The 17,921-nt window shown below is 45.7% G+C and overlaps 1 protein-coding gene across 2 annotated transcripts; it reads right to left on the bottom strand.

The window, feature by feature from the left end:
* Positions 1 to 2,433: 2,433 nt before the first annotated feature.
* On the bottom strand, positions 2,434 to 16,328 carry Ple (tyrosine hydroxylase ple). 2 transcript variants are annotated; one of them, XM_076314073.1, is made up of 7 exons: positions 15,904 to 16,328; positions 7,919 to 8,030; positions 7,605 to 7,724; positions 7,121 to 7,180; positions 5,039 to 5,858; positions 3,854 to 4,217; positions 2,434 to 3,381 (listed from the first exon to the last, which is right to left on the bottom strand). In XM_076314073.1, exons 1-7 carry the CDS (start codon positions 15,970 to 15,972, stop codon positions 3,217 to 3,219), a joined length of 1,710 nt encoding a protein of 569 aa, XP_076170188.1. In that variant the 5' UTR covers positions 15,973 to 16,328; the 3' UTR covers positions 2,434 to 3,216. The 2 variants fall into 2 exon arrangements, with proteins under 2 accessions (XP_076170188.1, XP_076170189.1); XM_076314074.1 differs by lacking the exons at positions 7,121 to 7,180; positions 7,605 to 7,724.
* Between the last annotated feature and the right edge of the window lie 1,593 nt (positions 16,329 to 17,921).

The following is a 17,921-nucleotide window of genomic DNA, read 5'->3' as shown; positions in this document are numbered from 1 at the left end:
TGAATCGAACAATGTCGCCAGATACCGAGAACCGAGATCGGTTTCTTTACTTTTTAGACACACCTTGTACAACATTCTTCGTGTAACAGAGTACGGTGCCTTAGAGCAAGTTGAGGCGTATTCAGGCAGAAATAAGATAAAATTACTAGACAAGTGATAATATTATTCGAGATCTTGTATGCAAACGGTGAGAAGATTAAGGCGCGATAGATTGGGGAAGTAATCACGATTAAAAGGGGACACAATTAAAATTACGAGACGCTATATGTGCATATAATAGGGTAAACTCGGGTTAGTTCGCAATACAGATTACTTTAATGCTTTTTAGCTTGTTTCTAGAACGGATATCCTGCGACCAATTGATTTGAAAAAAGAAGGACAGATGTCTTTGAGGATTTAGTTTGTGTAATTGAAAGGACAGTCGGTTAGAATTAGCGCGGTGCGATCGGCAAACATTTTATCAGGTTGTTCGGAAAGTCATTTCGTTTTTTGTTTGGTGAAAATGAAGCACAATTTTTTTAGAGTGTGTAAACATTTTATTAAATTACATATTCTCCATTTTGGAAAACAAAATGACTTTCCGAACAACCCGATAGTTTCAGAAGAGCATTTACTGGTGCTTGGAAAACAAATATACTTACCTTTGGTAAGCAAAAATAACACTCATTTCGTGTGAAAATTTTACGATTAAATCCTGATAAAGTATCGTTCTAGGATCGCTTACCCTCATTTGCAATGTATTCTATCTATCTTCGAACCACACGTAAAGTAAAAACACGCGACCTTCGAGCGATACATTATCAGGATTTAATCGTAAAATGTTCACACGGTGTGTTATTTTTGCTTACGAAAGGTAAGTATATTACATTCTTTTTTTTTCTAAGATCGAGTCAATGTTTCTCATCGAGAGAAAGCTGAAAACGAAATCGCAAATAATCTTTTCTTTTATCTAAAACATTCGTCGACCGATAATTGCTTTTTTATGCTGATACGACACTGGTGCGCAATTTCATGAAAAAAATCTAAGAAACGGAAACGTACAGAAAAATTGGAGACGTAGATCGTGCGGGAAATGTTTCAATCGATATCTGGAAGAACAAAATGGATCACAATGGATCGAACGTTTCGTTTGGTGTTGTTCGATGTGCGAACGATTCTGTCGGCCATTGGAATAATAATCTTAAAACCCTAAAGCAAAATTAATAACTTAAAATAGTAAATAAGTAAACGGAATTACCACGAAGTAAGACGAGTACCGTCACGGAGTAACCTGAGTTGTCACCGAGTGACAACTTTATTCATTATTTATTCGCACGTATACTCGACGTATCGTTACATTTACGAATCGTTTGGCACGATTCAATATCATCGTTTAGCAAAACGATTCAAAAATTATCACGAAGTAATTTGAGTACTCTTTGATTTTTACGAAATAAATTTCAAAACATTTTCTTCATCTATTTCTTCGCACAAATGTTCGAGCTCTCGTTACATTTACGTCACGTTTCCAAAATGGTTCCAAACTATTGCATATACTTTCCAGTAATTTCAAAATTACCACACAGTCGCTCGTGTTTACTACCAACGTACGAAAGGGTAGTGTCAACGAATGCAATTTGTAAGATTCATATCTTAGGTTTTTATTATGCTCTGAGTACTTTACAATATAATACAAAGGAAATCTAGGGTAGATTTCGTTTTCTACGAGGTCGGCAAGCGCGAAAATGGCGCGCGCATTTAACACGAATGCGGTAAAGTATTTGGTACGAGTTAGCGACGGGAAAAGTGCAGGGTGCACAAGCAAGGACTCGCACTACACGCTAGACAGTGCGTCTCTAATGCAACACTTTGTCACTTCCTTATCGAAGCTGTTCGTGAATACTAACGAGTTTGTTTTTTTTTTTTTGCTCGGGAAACTGCGCGAATCTTTCGTCCCTGTCACTGTTACCGATCTCGCGATCGAAGCCGAACGGTGCACGGAAACACGCGAAAATAACGAACAATGAGCGATCGTCGTTGCGCGAAACGCAACGCTCTCTCGATCGACGAAGACGAGCGCGTTTCCCGAGGAACGCTGATTCGTTAACAATTAACGGGAATAAAGACCCTACTGTGCGGATCCGAAAAGTTGACTCCCGGAAGAAACTGCGAAATATATCGGGTCGGACGTTACCAGTCGACCTTCGAAGAACGACCAACAACGAGCAAAATGATGCTCGACCTTTCGATCGAGGAGTCGTCTTTCCAACGTTCAGCTAAACGTACATTTTAATACTAGCCGTTTCACTATACAGCCGATCTAAGTGAATACGACACGCGGATTACGTTCTATCACGGTGGATGTGATCGTTTGCCTACGTGCAGCAAATTCATACGGAATTACGCATTAATCTACGACTAAACTAATGATAACAATATGTGAGTGCAGTGGAATAGAAATACAACACAACGCGTGTAACGCGTGAAAACAACGGGATACGTACGCGTGCACGTGCGGTGCGTTTTCGTTCGAAGCGTTTAGGGCCCGAGATTGTTCACCAATGGAAGAAGATAACTCCGTAGCGATCGTTGAGCGCAATTGTAATACCTTGTCACGACGGAGAATCTCCGATAATACTTTTTCTTTCGTTTCTTTTTTTTTTTTCCTTTTTTTTTCTACGTTTTCCTTTTTTTTCTACGTTTTCCTTTTTTTCTTCTTTTTTTCTTCTTTTAAGTATAGATCGTGCGCGCGCGGACGTTCGAGAACGCAAATTCAATAAATAAGACGAGAAGCGGAATTGTATAAGTTATCGCGCGTTCGCGTCGCGCGAGACACGGGCGATCGATTTGGTCCGCGCGCGCAATGTACACCCCGAGTACACGTTTCGAACGGACATTTTGGTTAACGCGCGCGTGCGCACGACCAACGCGAATGGACTTTATACACAGAGAGTGAGAACGATTCGATGGGAACGAGGAACGATGAGAGAGATGAAGCGACGCGCAATCAACCGGGTCTACGTGAACCTCGACGTTTCCACGGAACGAATAACCGTGACTCGTCCATCGGTGTTCTTCTTACTTTCGTTTTAAATTATTTCTCGGAGTATACGCGAAACGAGGAGTCACGGTCACGCGCCGCGCCGAGAAAACGTCGAGGACCGAGCGGAGATGCGCTCGGAGTATCGCGACAGGAATAATCGTATCGTGTCACGAGGGATCGGATCCAGCTCGTTCTTACGCGAAAGACTTCTTGATTTTGTTGATGGCGTTCGTGAGATGGGTTATCTCGGTGTTCAACTGAGACACGAGATTCTCCAGCCTGTCGACGGTGTCGAGCACTTCGACGCGTTGCGTATGCGGGTCGTACCTCACTTCGAATGGTCGGCTCATGGTGGCCACCTGAGAGCGGAAAAGAGAAAAAAGATCAGTGTCGATCGTTAAGATCGTCCTTGACGATTTCTAGACAGGCGAGAGTGTAATAAAAGTCATTTACGGAACGACGTAAAAGCCCGCGTCACCGCGACAACATGGATTTAATTCAACGCAATTGGTGTTGTCGCGTTCCACGAATGCTCTGTTAGCGATTTGGAGATGAACGAGTGTCGAGATTCGCGCGAAACGTGGACGGAAGTTTTCCTCTACCGTGACTCGAGAATCTAGATGTTATTTCGTTTAAATTAATTTCGTACTCGAAGAGAGTCTTGTACTTAAAAAAAAAACGCGAATAAAAAACGCGAACAGAGTTCGAAAGCGTTGGTCGAATATCCGAAAGTCGAAACTCTGATAGACTTTTCAATCGGCGTAGAGACGCTAACGGTGGTAGCACGGAATGCACCTGGCATTGAAGTCTCCGGTATCGAGCCGTACTCACCCAGCGACGGAATTTCTCTTTGGCGTCCTCGAAGCTCTCCGCGACGTAATATATCGGCTGGTATTCTTGATCTTGATACTTTTGAACCGCCGTGGTCGTCGGCTCGAACGGCCGGTGCTCGCATTTGTCGCTCAACGAATGGAGCAACTCTCCGTAAGCGGAGAGAAGCCCGGCGCCGTAAGCTTTCACCTCTTGACCTTCCTTGCATAAACCGAATTCAACTGTGAACCAGTAGATGGTCGACAGCTTCTCTATTTCCTCGTCCGAGGCACCGAGAGAAGCGAGACCGATCTCTTGAGAGAACTGAGCGAAACTCGGATCGGCCAACAAAGGCATGTGTCCTAACAGTTCGTGGATGCAATCTCTGTGAACGAGAAACAGAAGGAAATATTAAAAAGAGATCCGATCGACGATTTTTACGATCGTTAAAGAACGTCGGTCGTTCGAGTTCGCGATGAAACGAGCCCGATGACAAAGGGAAACGATTTTATCGATATTCGTACGATTTCGTTATTTTTGCAAAAATAGCGCGTATTGTTCGCCAAGGTTGCGAGAAAGGTTAACGCGCGTCGATTAATTTCAACGAAAGGAACGCACGAGTTTAACGCTCGACGTAGTTTAACATCGAGAGACGATAAAATTGTAAAGTTTCGAATCGCGGCGATCGCTTTCTCGCGCGAAACGCTTTGCCGACTGTTCTCGCAATATGCCGGACACGGAAGCCACTTTCGTGGAGGAACGAGTTCGCAACTGCGAAACTGAATTATCAACGCCATCGTGTCGTTAAAAGCCAATTAGAGCTCCATTACGAGCTCAGAGAGGCGCGGTGATTCTATTATCATCCTACTCTGTGTAACGAGAGGTTGCTCTCGTCATAACGCAGTATCGATTGTCTCGTGTAGCTCGGTACGAATCCTTGGGGCTGGAAAGCAGTCGCGGGACAAAATCACGGGATTCTGTGACACTATCGGTACAATGTTCTGTCAGCTTTTCTACGACGAATAAAATAAACAACGGGAATACGAGAGGTTGTTCTCGTCGTGACTCGATATCGTTTGCCCCAGCCTCGTATAGATACGAATTCATTGTACTCGAAAGAAGTTGCGGGAGAACGATTGAATTCTACGCGCAATTTGCTTCTCTGTCTTAAATAGAAACAACGAAAACACGTAAAGAAAGACTTACGGTTCCGGCGTGTGGTACGGGCTGTTGATATGACGAACGTACTGAGTGCTCTGGAATACTCTAAAAGCGAGACTGGACAGGAAGTCTCTGGCTGTGAGCAATCCGGCAGCTGGCCGTAGGGTGAATCCGGTGTTCTTCTTCAAAAAGTCGCTGACGTCTTGCAGCTGGGGTATACGATGAACCTCGAAGATCTTCTCCTCCTGCAACTTCTTGAAGACTCGCTGATACTCGATGCAAGCGTGCTTGGGGACCAGGTCGACGACGGTCTTGAACACGCGGGACCAGGTCTCGTTCTCCGTTTCGGTGTAAGGAATGCTGGGTATCGGGTCGCCGTACTTGTAAGCGAAAGCGATTTCGGCGATCACTTTCCTGCGCGCGCGGTACTCCTTGTCGGCGAAACCGGGATGGTTCATGTCCAGATCCGGTTCGTACTTGGTCATCAGGTGGTTGCAGTTGTCGAGCTCGGACGCGTGACGCGGAAACCACGGATCCTTAATGCTGACGGAGTTGTCCGCTAACAGTGTCACGTCGTCCAACGCGGCGCTCTGACGCAGATTTCTGATCAGCTGCAGCAAGCTATGTTTGGTCATGTCGACCTTTACCAGGACGTCGAACTGCAGACCCTCCTTCTTCGAGGGTCGGGACTCCACGTGGGTCACCGTGCCCTTGAAGTTCTCGATCGTCTTCAGGATCCTCGCCAAGGAACCGATTCCCTCGCGCAGCCGCAGAACGAGAGCAGCCTTTTGCACCGTGTGCTCGCTTTCCGGACTCTCGGCTATGGTCTTCGCGAGAACCACTTCCTCCTCGGTTAAACCGGCATCTGGAAGAAATCGGGGAATATTTCTTTCGTGCGAAATTACGCGAAACTTCTCTATCCACCTTCAACGCCATTGGGAACATTTAGCGCGATATTCTTTCTTACTGTTTTATCCTACCGTTCTTTAGCAATATTTTTTCCCATGAAATTCTTTAATACGTTCTCATCCTACCGTTCTTGCTCTTATCCTATCGTTCGTTGGGTATATTTCTTTCGCGCCAAATCCTTTAGTACTTCTTTATCAATCTTCGACGCCATTGGGAATATTTCGCGCGATATTCTTTGTTACACTTTTATCCTAAGGTTCTTTAGAAATATTGTTCCGCGGCCAATACTTCAGAACTTATCCCACCGTTGCTTCAACATTATTAGAAATACTTGTTTCGCGTGAAATTTTTCCAAACTTTTTCGTCCCACCGTTCGTACGACATCCTTCATTGAGAATGTTTCCCTCGGGCGAAATTCTTTCGACTTTCCTTTAACCTCGTCGTTCATTGGAAATGTTTCTTTCGCGTGAAATTATTTATCATATTTCGTATTTATCGACACCGTTCGTCGTGATTCGCTACGATGTTTTTAATTACAATTGCATCGGATTGATCGTAACTTCTCGAGGAAACCTTTGGAGATATTTCGCGAGGTCGTAGCTCGTGCTCTGAAATCTCGTGACCCGACTCTTGAGCACCCTTTCCACGTTCTCGCGCGACATTTTGAAACGCTAAGTGATTTCAGTGGACGGTAATAATCGAGCAATTCAAAGTCCATTTCCGTGAAATGTCTATTCTCGGGTACCTTTATATGGAAGGCGGCGCAACGGAGCAAGCCGGGAAAGAATGAAATACCTCTTATTGTCGCCCACGGACGTGCCCGGTCCGCCGGTAAAGGCGGAGAAGGCAAAAAAGGAATAACCGTGTTATATATGTATTTATCGCGAGCGTACGGAGACTTCGGAGAACCGGAAAAAGGGGCTCCCGGGCTAATACGATTCTAAATGCGTCAAGTGGATTCGGAAAAGCGAAGAAAGAAACGACACTGGAGAGGGAAGAGGAAAGAGATATTCCGCGTAATGCAGTCAATTGTCGAGAAAGCGTTCTCTTCGACTTTCTTTGGCTCGGCTATATATCCTCTGCAACGAGGGTTGTTTCTCTCTCCATTTACCCCATCCCCTTTCGCGTACCGATGTCCCTCATCCTCGAGGATTTTCGTCGCCCTCGAAGCATCCCGATTTCTCACTCTCGAACGAAAAACAACGAACACACACTCACCATCGTCGCGATCGTTGTCCAGTTTCCCATCGTTGTCCGACGAAACTTCCGTTTTCGCTTCTGAAAATCGAAGACAATTGCATGCTCATGCCAAATACAACATCGAACGTTTCGTGCGTTTGCGATTTCTCGACGAGAAGACGCGATACTTGGATGGAACTGACCGAATCGAAGAACGATACAAGTTCGATATTCGCCATTTTCAAATAACTTCAAAACTGTGTCTACGATGCATAGAACCGTGTATCGGGATCAAGAACGATGGAAAAGAAGTTTCATCTGCGCGTGTTTCGGATAGTCTCTGGTGTTTGAGAAGTGAAAGAAGTTGTTTCTTCGAATATCTCAAAATGTGATTTTTCTACCATAATCGTTCTTCGACTCGTCGATTTTTCTTTTATTGTAATAAACGAAAGTTCCTCGCGTATCGACGTCTTCGTCGATCGAGAGACCAAGGTATATCGATTCTCGAAAAAAGAGTACAAACCTCCATCCTTGATAATGCAAGCCAACGTTTCCACTACTTGCTCGTCGTCGCTCGACGAAATTAATTCCGTCTCGTGTTTCAAGTGATCTTGAGCGCAAACGGTTTGATCGGTTAACGATTCTAAACAAAATTAACGTGCAACATCGATAACACACGTATGGCGTATGAAATATTTTAACGTTAAATTATTGAGCGTAATAAGTAACTATATGCTGGAACATGTATAAAAAAGCGTATCGAAGAGCGTGCAACGCGAGGTAACATCGAACACCGATATAAAAAATGCAAATCGAAAATAATAAATTGTTACTTACCATTTGCTCGTTGGCGAGCTTCCTCCAAAACGCTTTGCTTCGTTTGTTTGACAACCAACGTTTCGAAGCGAGCATCGTCGACGAGGGACCGACGTCTTGCCGGATATCCATTCTAAACAGATAAACGAGCGTTTCAATGTCTCGTTGAACCGCCATTGTCTTTCAAAAATTAACGAATAATCGTTTCATATAGCTCGACGAATTGAAAAAGATCCTCGCGGGAGTGGCTCGACTGTGATCGTTTAGCAGCGGGGACGTGACGCGTAGAATCGTGGCGTAAAGTATACATACGTTTGGTATTCTTTTATCGAATTTAAAGAACACATTGTTCAATTAACATACCTGGTTAATGAAACAGTGTATCGAGTACGCTCTCGTTCGATCGATAAATATCTAAAGAACACTCAATTGTCGTAAAACCGATATCACTCGCGAATGAAAATATTCCGAATAGCGAAATCGACTAAAATGTTCTTTACTTGCTCGTTCGTGAGATTATGAAATGCTAATGCGTTCGACATTCACCGTCGAGGCAATTACAAAACACTCGTATATTCCTTATATAAAAGTATTCTGTAGTTACGCGGCTACCGAATGCAACGCATAAAAAAACTTTCGAACGTTCGACTGCAAACCAAATACAAATTAATCGGGTACTTGTCGTTCGAATACCATTTAAAACCACTTTGCTCGATCGTGTTCTCGATTAGATATTTTATCGCCTTTTTTACATTTTGAATAACTAATTACTAGAGGGTATTGCAATATCGTTTACATCGATTTTTCGAAACTTTGCGATTCGATATTTCGAAAATTCTTCGGTCAGAGTAGACTGACCTTGGGTGAAAAGTAAATTCCGTGTGCTTGGGAAGAAATTTTTTAAACCGTAGTCGCAGAATTCGGACTATTTCTGTACTGTACGAACTGTACTTATGGGGTTGCTCGGTAAGACAAGGAGACCAATGTTCTTTCATCGCGAGGATCTTTTCGAAGTTGTCCAGCCGTGCAACGTGCGTCGTAGGGGCGTGTATAATTCTTTCGAAGTAAGTTTAAACGACGGATATCCTGCCCTCGGTTGTCGAGTTCCATCCCCGATAACCTGTCTTTGAAGCGAACCGAAATTGACTCGAGTATCCGAGAACCTGTCACCAAGGAGCATCCGGTGCAACTTCGATAACGAACCGAACCCACGGAAATGAAATTTCGTCGTATCCGTCCTGTTGTCGTTGAAGGATCGGAAATTAGCGAGTTCTGTCGGGAGAACAAAGCGTTTCGCGTCTTGCAAAGAAGATCGCGCATATGCGATTTCGCGAAATGACCATTCCAATGAGAATCCAGTGAATCAGCACTTACGAAAACATTCGACTCTCCTGTAACACGATTAATTCGTTCCGTGTCAATTGAAAGCCAGACAGTGCGATGGAAACATTCGTGCTATACAAGAGTTGTTCAAGTTTATCAAATCGTGTTACACGAATATTGTTATAACGATATCGTGTTACACGAGAACTGTCGTAATTTTTGCACAGTGACATCGAGACCGTGTTAAGCGACACCTGGACAATGCAATGGAAACATTCGCGCTGTACGAGGGTTGTCCAAGTTTACCAAATCGTGTTACACGAATATTGTTGCAAGAGTATCGTGTTATACGAAAACCATTGTAATTTTTGCACAGTGATATCGAGACCGTGTTAAGCGAAACCTGGACAATGCGATGGAAACATTCGCGCTGTACGAGAGTTGTCCAAGTTTACCAAATCGTGTTACGCGAATATCGTTGTAAGAGTATCGCGTTATAGGAGAACCGTCGTAATTTTTGCACAGTGACATCGAGACCGTGTTAAACGAAACCTGGACGATGCGATCATTTATCGAATCGTGCTACATGAGAGTTATAGAAGAACTTTGCAATTTTTGCATCGTGTTTTCAGAGTATCACCTTAGAAGAATATCGCGTCAGAGAACTGTCCCAAAGTTCGAACCGTGTTTTCGGAGCATCGTGTTACAGAGGATTTAGAGTGCGCCGATCGTCGAAATAAACACGGTAACCGATCAAACAAAACTCTCCAACTACGATATCGCGATCCGAGTAGGCTCGAATCGGAACAGAAGCTACTCGATAACGCGAGGAAGCTCATTAGAAATCCCACGGCGCGGCGACTCGACGCAAGAGCAGATACAATCGAGCGTCATTCAAATTCTTAACGACCGCTTTTCATGAATAGCGCACAATGTTGGGACCCAGTTACATTTTCCAAGCGGTTGGCACGGTTTAAAGAAAACGTGCGGTAATCCCTTAACAACGCGCGCCGCCCGAAGTGGGCCAAGTACTTCGCCGATGGAACGGATAGACGACCGATGACTTAGCCGGATGATTGCGTCACGAGCCGATTATCCCGAAGACAGATCGAAACGGACGTTGATTTATAAATTGCTCCGTTCTGCGGATAGAAAGAAAAAAAAAAAGAAAAAAGAAAAATGCTCGACTTTGATCCGACGATTTGATCCTTTAGGGACACGGCTCGTGCTCGAGCTGTCACTCGACCGATTACCCTGAGTCACGGAAGTCTCTGCGTTTGGTGAAATTTCTGGTTTGCTGGTCTTTGTCGCGATAAAAAAGGCGCAATTTGTCGTATGTCGCGGATAAAGGAACTCGTTCTCGTTGTTGGCGCGGAATCAACGCTCGATGACGAAGAGAGGAAAAAAATCGCTCCGGAATTCAACGATCGAGGATCAATCGGTCGGAACGTTTCGTGATCCGCGCTGTTCATCGACCAGATGGTCCGCTGAAAGCGAAATTACAAACGATCGATTCGACGGAAACCGCGTTCGAGAAATGTATTCATCGTCTCGAGCTCGAATCGCGGCTCGATTGAGATATTCGCTGCGATTTTTTGCCGATAGGACGACGTAATGATCCGTGACAAATGTACCCAAGGCCGATCATTACTTCGCCATTAAAGTCATAACCATGGAACGTTATTGGTAATAACTTATTACTTATTTCATTCGCGCGCGCGTTTCGCGACGAATCGACGACGAACACCGTGGAAACCTAGATACTTATCGGTTGGGTAACGAAACGAGTTATTCGACGTTCGCGACGCAAGTTCAAAATCGCAAGGTCGGCACCGATCGAAAAAAAAAATAAAAAGAAATAAAAGGAAAACAGAAAATACGGTCACCTTGAATTACAAAATTCGATAAGACGTACGCTCGGGAGGGAACTCCGCGCGAATGTTAAAATCCTTTACGGCGCGAAGACGTAAGGAGGGAAACGAAAAAAAAAAAATGATCGGTGGGGCGAGGGAAAAAAAACAAAGTTGTAGGACGGCGAACGCTACGGATTGTTACGCGACCAATATACATAAATAATGCATCTGGTGCATTAATATAATTTTTCTCTCGGTCGAATAGGAATCGATGCGGCGGGTTCGGGCAAAACACGATATTTAAATAGAATAATTAGCATAGTCGATCGACAGGGCAGGCCGCGATGCACACGTCGTACGCGTGTATGCACCGTGTGTTCGCTCGAACGAACCTCGGAGTCGTCTATAAGCGGTTAGAGGCGTTGTCGTGCATGTGGCGAGCCTCCAAAGGCGAATAACGGGGTTCGGAACAGTGTTCAGGGCCTCTCCGCGCCTCTCGGCCATTGGAATTACAATCACTTCGTTCTCATATTTATAACATATTCATAATTATCATACGGGAGCCGAGGTCGCTTAGATTTTGCAACGCGATACGTTTACACGGCTAACTTGGTTGTCTCGCGTCCAGGGTGTTTATAGGTAATTGCACGATTTTGTAACAAATCTGTACTATCGTTAGATGTATTAACTTATGCACATTCTTTCGTCGACCGAGTTATCCTGCCCGTCGAGCACCCGTAATCGTAACAGGGAATCGTTTACACGCAGAAATCATTTACACGATCTTGGATATCTTTTTAGACGCGCGTTCTCTTCGAAAAATGCCTTCCAGTTCCCTTTACTTTTTCCAATCTTTTTCTTTCGAATACGTACAAAATATTCAAAATTATCGTTCGCGTACAGTATTTATGTACCATTTACTTTCCTCCGAATACTTGCAAGATATTCAAAATTATTCTCTTCGAACACCTACAAAATATTCAAATATCCGAGCTCCGGTCCCCGTCGATTTTTCGTTTCATCTGTACTTTTTCACGAACCAACGTTAATTTCCTCCCCGTTTGTATCACGCGCCCCGTCAGAAGGGTAGAAGCAACGAGCTATCCGATAGTATCGATCGGCGATAAACGTCGTCAAGGTCGCGTGATTTTTCATCCCCCGATCGTTGTTGCGCGAACACGCTCGATAACGATCGTACAAGCACGCGAGCAGCGGATTCTGGATCCGATCTAGTATCTAGATCCGGCGCGAACGCGCGAACGCGTGCGAGTTCCGTTCGAGTGAGTCAGAATCGTCGTCGTCGTTTACCATTGTGGTTAACGCGGTGTGTACCTGCACGCGCGAGCGAATTCGCGAACAAAACGAATCGAAAATGATTTTTCAACGAGTTTCGTGTACACGCGTCGGAGTCAGGTGGTCAGGTTCCGGGGTCCACGTCATCGTCGTTTTACGTAAACCTCGTTGGATTTTCGTGCCGGACGCGCGTGATACAAGAGTTTTCAAAATTTCGTCAGCTGGCCGCGAGATCGAACTTTGCCCAATTACGCCTCGCGCGGCCGTACACCTCTTCGTTGGCCACCGGGGACCCGCGATACCCGGAGAAAGTCACCGATTGACAGCCGGCACGCATCTTTTTGCTCCTCGCCGGTGAAACCGCGCCACTGAGAAATTCCGCGTCGTCGAGACGAAGATTCGGGTTTTTCGTTCTCGGAAAGTCGCGCGAGCGCGAGCGCGTACGTCCCGCGCCTTTCTATTTGCGAACGAGGAACTAATCGCGCGCCGATAGCGTATCCGCCACCGCGACTCGCGCTGGATGCACACCGACTCGCTTCACACCGTACCGATTTTTTCACCCAAGGGCCTATTACGTACCGGGAGTTCGATTCGTTTGCGTACCGAGAGCGACGAATTTACGAAAATTCCGAGAAAAAAAATATGCGAATCCTCGACATTTTACTAAATGTGAACAAAAAAATACCAAACAAAGGTGTTCGATCTCGTTCGATTCGATCGCGTAACGAGTACTTCAATTTACGAAAATTACGAGGAAGAAATATGCAAACGCTCGACATTTTACCAAATGTGAAAATAAAATACGAAACAAAGGTGTTCGATCTCGTTCGAGAGAATAAAAATAGATTCTTCGACGTTTATCGAACGATCGAGACAAAGTAGTTCCTTCGCGACTTTCCGTCGATCGAACCGTTTAGTCGAGTCCGAACACCTGTTCGCGATTTCTCCTCGACTAAACGGTTTAGTCAAACGTATACGCCTTCCAGCGGGTTAAGGCGCACGGAGGCTCTCGTTCGTGGCCCAGTGTACCGAGAAAGTGAAAAGAAAAAAGGAGTAGCGTTTGCCCAATATAGGCGAAAGATCGTTGCGAATATCATCGGGTAAAATAACGACGCTCTCCCAATTTTACACGTATCGCGTTTTGGAATATTATACTTTCATTTCTTTCATCCGTAGCAATTTCATTTCTTTTTTACACGGATATTAATTAACTCTTCCATTGATGGACACAAATAAATGTTTAGTTCGTTCAAAGTCTAGAATTTACCGCGAAGATACGAAAAAGAAAGAAAAACGATAACACGACGAAGAGATTCGAGAAACACTGTTCTACAATCTGATTCGTGCATCGATCGTTTTTTGTACTTTCGTACAAGAATTGAGAAGTACAATATCAAATAGTTCACCGATTGATTTCTTCGTTTACCGGGTAAACTTGTAACGCAAAAAAAGAACAAAGAAGTCGTTTTCTCGTTCTTTCAATTGTCGTACGAGAGCAGATATTAATTAACTCTTCCATTGATGGACACAAATAAATATTTGGTTCGTTCAAAGTCTAGAATTTACCGCGAAGATACGAGAAAGAAAGAAAAATGATTCCGGAGCGTTAAATTAGTTCCGGAGCAGAAGCACCTGATCGTCGAGCGCATTCTCTTTTCGTGGAACGCGCGTAACGACAGTTCGGTAAATCGCTCTCGTTAAACGTGATAGAAATCGAAGAGGGCTCGGTACGGGCCCCGTGGCTTTTATCGCACCGACTAAATCGTATCGACGCGCCAACCTTAGGATTTCCTTCGAGGAAAAACCGGTACGCGAGCAGCGCGTCGGTGCGCGCAATTAATAACTCACGAGTCGCCACCGCCGCCGCCGCCACCGCCGCGGCGCGCGTCATCGCGGAGCACGCATGAATGAAAAAGTTTCTCGACGGACCTTGCCTGGATGCCAATTAAATCGTTTTGCCGTGCGACTCGAAATACGCGCGAGCGAACGGTTACGCGTGAAAAAACACAGGGACGCGTCCTTGCGATTCTAATGCCGCGAAGGATCACTCCCGCGGACGGAGTTCCCGCGAGCGATTCCGCGCGAGAACGAACAGAGAGAGAGAGAGAGAACAAATATTACTCGAGGACGCATCGATTCGAGTAACGTATCGCTCTAGGAGATGCGTTATTGACCTTTTCGAGATCGATTTCTGCTGGAGATTCGTCTGGAATCGAGACCCCGTGATCGAAGCTTCCGGTACGAGAATCGCGAACGACTCGATGAAAAACACGTCGTCGAAGAAACAAATACGGAGAACGGTCCCTTCTTTTCTCGTTCTTATTGTTTTCTCGAATTCGTATCATCGTCGCGTCGTCGATCCTCGTCGCTGGATTTTCCACTCGTCTGCTCGAATTTGTTTGTTTCTTTCCCCGCGGAAGTTCCGCGACCGCGAGGAGGGGAGGCTCTCGTCCCAGGTGGAGCGACTCTTTATTTTATTTCCCTTCGTTTGGCTGCACGGTCACGTGGACCGCACGATGCGCGGCGATTCAACCGACAAGGTCATTTAAGATTGCGCAACCACGGATAATAACCGATACGCGTGTACTTTCTCTATACTCCGCGTCTCTTCTTCATTTCCAGATGGAGAATTTCACTCGCGGCGACCGGCCTGCCCGACGAACCGGCGCGAGCCTACGTGTGCGTGTGTGCGTGTGTACGCGTGTGCGTGCCTGCACGCGTACACACGCCCGTACGAGCGCGAGATGTGATTTTTTTCTCTTCCTCTTTTTTTCTTCTCCGCCCGTTACGAAATATACCGGACGTTTATCACGAAAGTCACGTAGGCAAGCGGGGAATTCTTCCGCGCAAGAAAGTTCCGAGGATGTGCTCCGTGGAACCGAGGAACCTACTTTTCGCGACAACAAACGACCACGTGTTGCCCGAGTCGTTCGAACGACACTCGGTCCGGAGGGACGGTGAAACATTTGCGAAGGCGAAAACGTTCGATTCGTTACGATTCTCGGTTTCGTTCAACGTAGGGGAATGTCTTGTCACCGTGCGGAGACACGCTCGCGAGAACTCTCGTCCCTGTTGGACCGTCTCGAGTCGCGACGGAATCACGAAACTTCGGTACGTGACCGTGGTTCGAAAGCCGTCGCGCGTTTATTAATAACAAGCGGGGAAAGCGCTGTAATTGGACGCGCGTAAAGAACGTACCCGCAATTACGGGCCAACGCGCGGGAATTGGCGGCGATTCGAACGCGCGGCGAAGTTCCCGCGCTTTCTCGCGTTTCCAAAGCAATCTCCGTTTAACGTACGAGTTCGTCGCGACGATCGTTCGCGGTCGTGTTTTTTCGCGAATCGACGCGAATCGTGACACACCGTATCGCGATTCGTGGAGATGCGTACGGGATCACCGCGAAACTGCGAACCGTCGCTTCGAGAAACGAAGTCGGTCGCGAATCGTATATTAGCAACGATTTCGTGAAAAAGGATCGAACGAACGATCGAAGTGTACCGTAGACGCGACACCGTAACGATCCTTACGGTACTCACCTCGATGCTGTAAGACTTCTTGATAGCGAACATCTCGCGGTTCTTTTGCGCCGCTGCGACAGCCATCATATTCGCCGTGTTGTTCTTCGTAGGAAAACTCTTGACGTCGTAGGCGACTCGTCTCTCGAGATGATCCTCGATGATACCGGATGTAGACGTTCGAGATCGCCTAGTGTGCTTTTCACTGCCGTTCGCTGAACCGACGACGGTTAAGGATCACCGACGCAAAACGACGATTGGACGTACACCGACCACGGAAACAGCTACCGTGTATACGTTTCTTTTCTGTCGGCCGTTTCAGCCTCGTGATGCGTACTCCAAAGCCTCGGCGTTCGGTCCGATACGTGCTCGACGGCTACGACAACAACAACGGCGGCGACGCTGAACGATAACAACAGGTGTCTCTCCTGCGACTCCGCTTTGGACGAAGCGTACGAGCGAATGCGCCTACGGGGCGGATTGCCGCCGCATATAAACGTTGCCTCCCTTCACCGCCGACTAATGTCGGGGTCAGGGGTGCCCCCACCCCACCCTCGTTTCGGGTGGTCCATCGGCTGCAGCCACCGCCACCGCCGCCGCCGCCGCCACCACCACCAGCCGCGACGTACACCGCCGCTTCCACCGATCGCGTACACCAGCTTTTCGAACAACAGATCCTAGTTCGACCATTCGCTATCGGTTCTGTCGATACTCCAATCACGACCCTTCGAACCTTCGTCTCTGTAATCCTCGACACTCGAGCTCTCTTACGGTTTTCCCTGGATCCCACCGATCCTGGTACCGGGTATCGCGATTAGGGAGAAGTCAACGAGATCAACGCGAAAACTTCCAACTTGATTCGATACGATCGAAACGATGTCGATCGTAACGAGATTGCGACCGAGATGGAGGATTTTCATTTACGAGTATTTTCTTTGTTTTTTCCGTAAGAGTTACGTTTGTGAATCGTTACGTGGATTGGACAATGATCGGGTGTAAACTTTGAGGTGTAAGTTTCGAAAGAAGATTTTCAGATTCGGGAGACAAAGGATCGACACTGTGGCAGATTTTAATTTATCGGTATCTCGTTCACCGTAAGAGTTTCGTACGTGAATTGTCGTTACATGGGTTGTACAATGTTTGGGAAATTTTTAGGTGTAATTTTCAAACGAAGATTTCAGATTCGCGGAGACAAAGGATCGATTCGGTGTTTGTTGTTACGAGAGTTTTTTAAGTTATGGGTTCGTTGAGTTTGTTCAAGAGTACGTTTATTTCTGCTAGTACATCGAGGCACGGTGTTCGAGTTTTTTAATAACGCGGATGAATTTTACACGCTTGGTTTCTTGTCGTGGATGCGAAAGTAGAGGTTTTTTTTCGAAAGATAGTTTTCGATACGATTTTTTAGACGCTCGTGTGGTAACAAAAGTTAGTGTTTTAACTCGACGCGTTCTCCTAAACGTTAACGAGTTCTTCGACGGTTAAATACCGGTCGAATAAAGACAATACTTATTTACTTACCTTGTCAAAGTTAGAGAAGATAGAAAGGACACGGTAGTAGATTTTTCTTACATTTGATTGGTAAGTATCGATTCTAGAAAGTAGTTCCAGTTACGCAATTCTCTTACTCTTTTCTCTCCGATGTTTTGTTTGTTCTTCGAATCGCAATTTTGTCGAAAATTAAACAAAATAGGAGACACGTTCGACTCGCCGCCGGATCAGCGAGCCATTATATCGAGGAAATTTAATCGCTTCTCTCGTGTTCGTTGTAACCGAGTTTGACTTTATTCGAAAACTTTCGAACAACGTTACCATAGTTAGACGTGCTGTAAAATAATAAGTACAAAGCATCGAACGTTTCTTATTTTCGAGCCAGAGATCGTACCAATACGGAACACCCCTACGCAGGAAAAATTGAGACGGTTGTGAATTTCCGAAATATTCGATATCGATCGTTTTTCGTTTCCATTGTACTCTGTTCGTTGTCTCGGTCGCGGAAACAACCAACCGTCGAATATTCCTACTTTTCGAGCTATAGATCG

Source organism: Ptiloglossa arizonensis, chromosome 6, assembly GCF_051014685.1.
Source record: "Ptiloglossa arizonensis isolate GNS036 chromosome 6, iyPtiAriz1_principal, whole genome shotgun sequence".
Classification (NCBI taxonomy): domain Eukaryota; kingdom Metazoa; phylum Arthropoda; class Insecta; order Hymenoptera; family Colletidae; genus Ptiloglossa; species Ptiloglossa arizonensis.
The sequence above is the reverse complement of the archived record's forward strand: the minus strand, read 5'-3'. Positions and strand labels throughout refer to the sequence as shown.

Bases quoted from the DNA above. Each gene is read 5' to 3' on its own strand.
- Ple (XM_076314073.1), bottom strand. From the start codon at position 15,972: ATGATGGCTGTCGCAGCGGCGCAAAAGAACCGCGAGATGTTCGCTATC. The intron at 7,725-7,918 runs GTAAGTAACAAT...AATTTTGTTTAG, and splicing joins AGCTCGCCAACGAGCAAATG to AATCGTTAACCGATCAAACC. The intron at 7,181-7,604 runs GTTTGTACTCTT...TTCGATTTTCAG, and splicing joins TTGCATTATCAAGGATGGAG to AAGCGAAAACGGAAGTTTCG.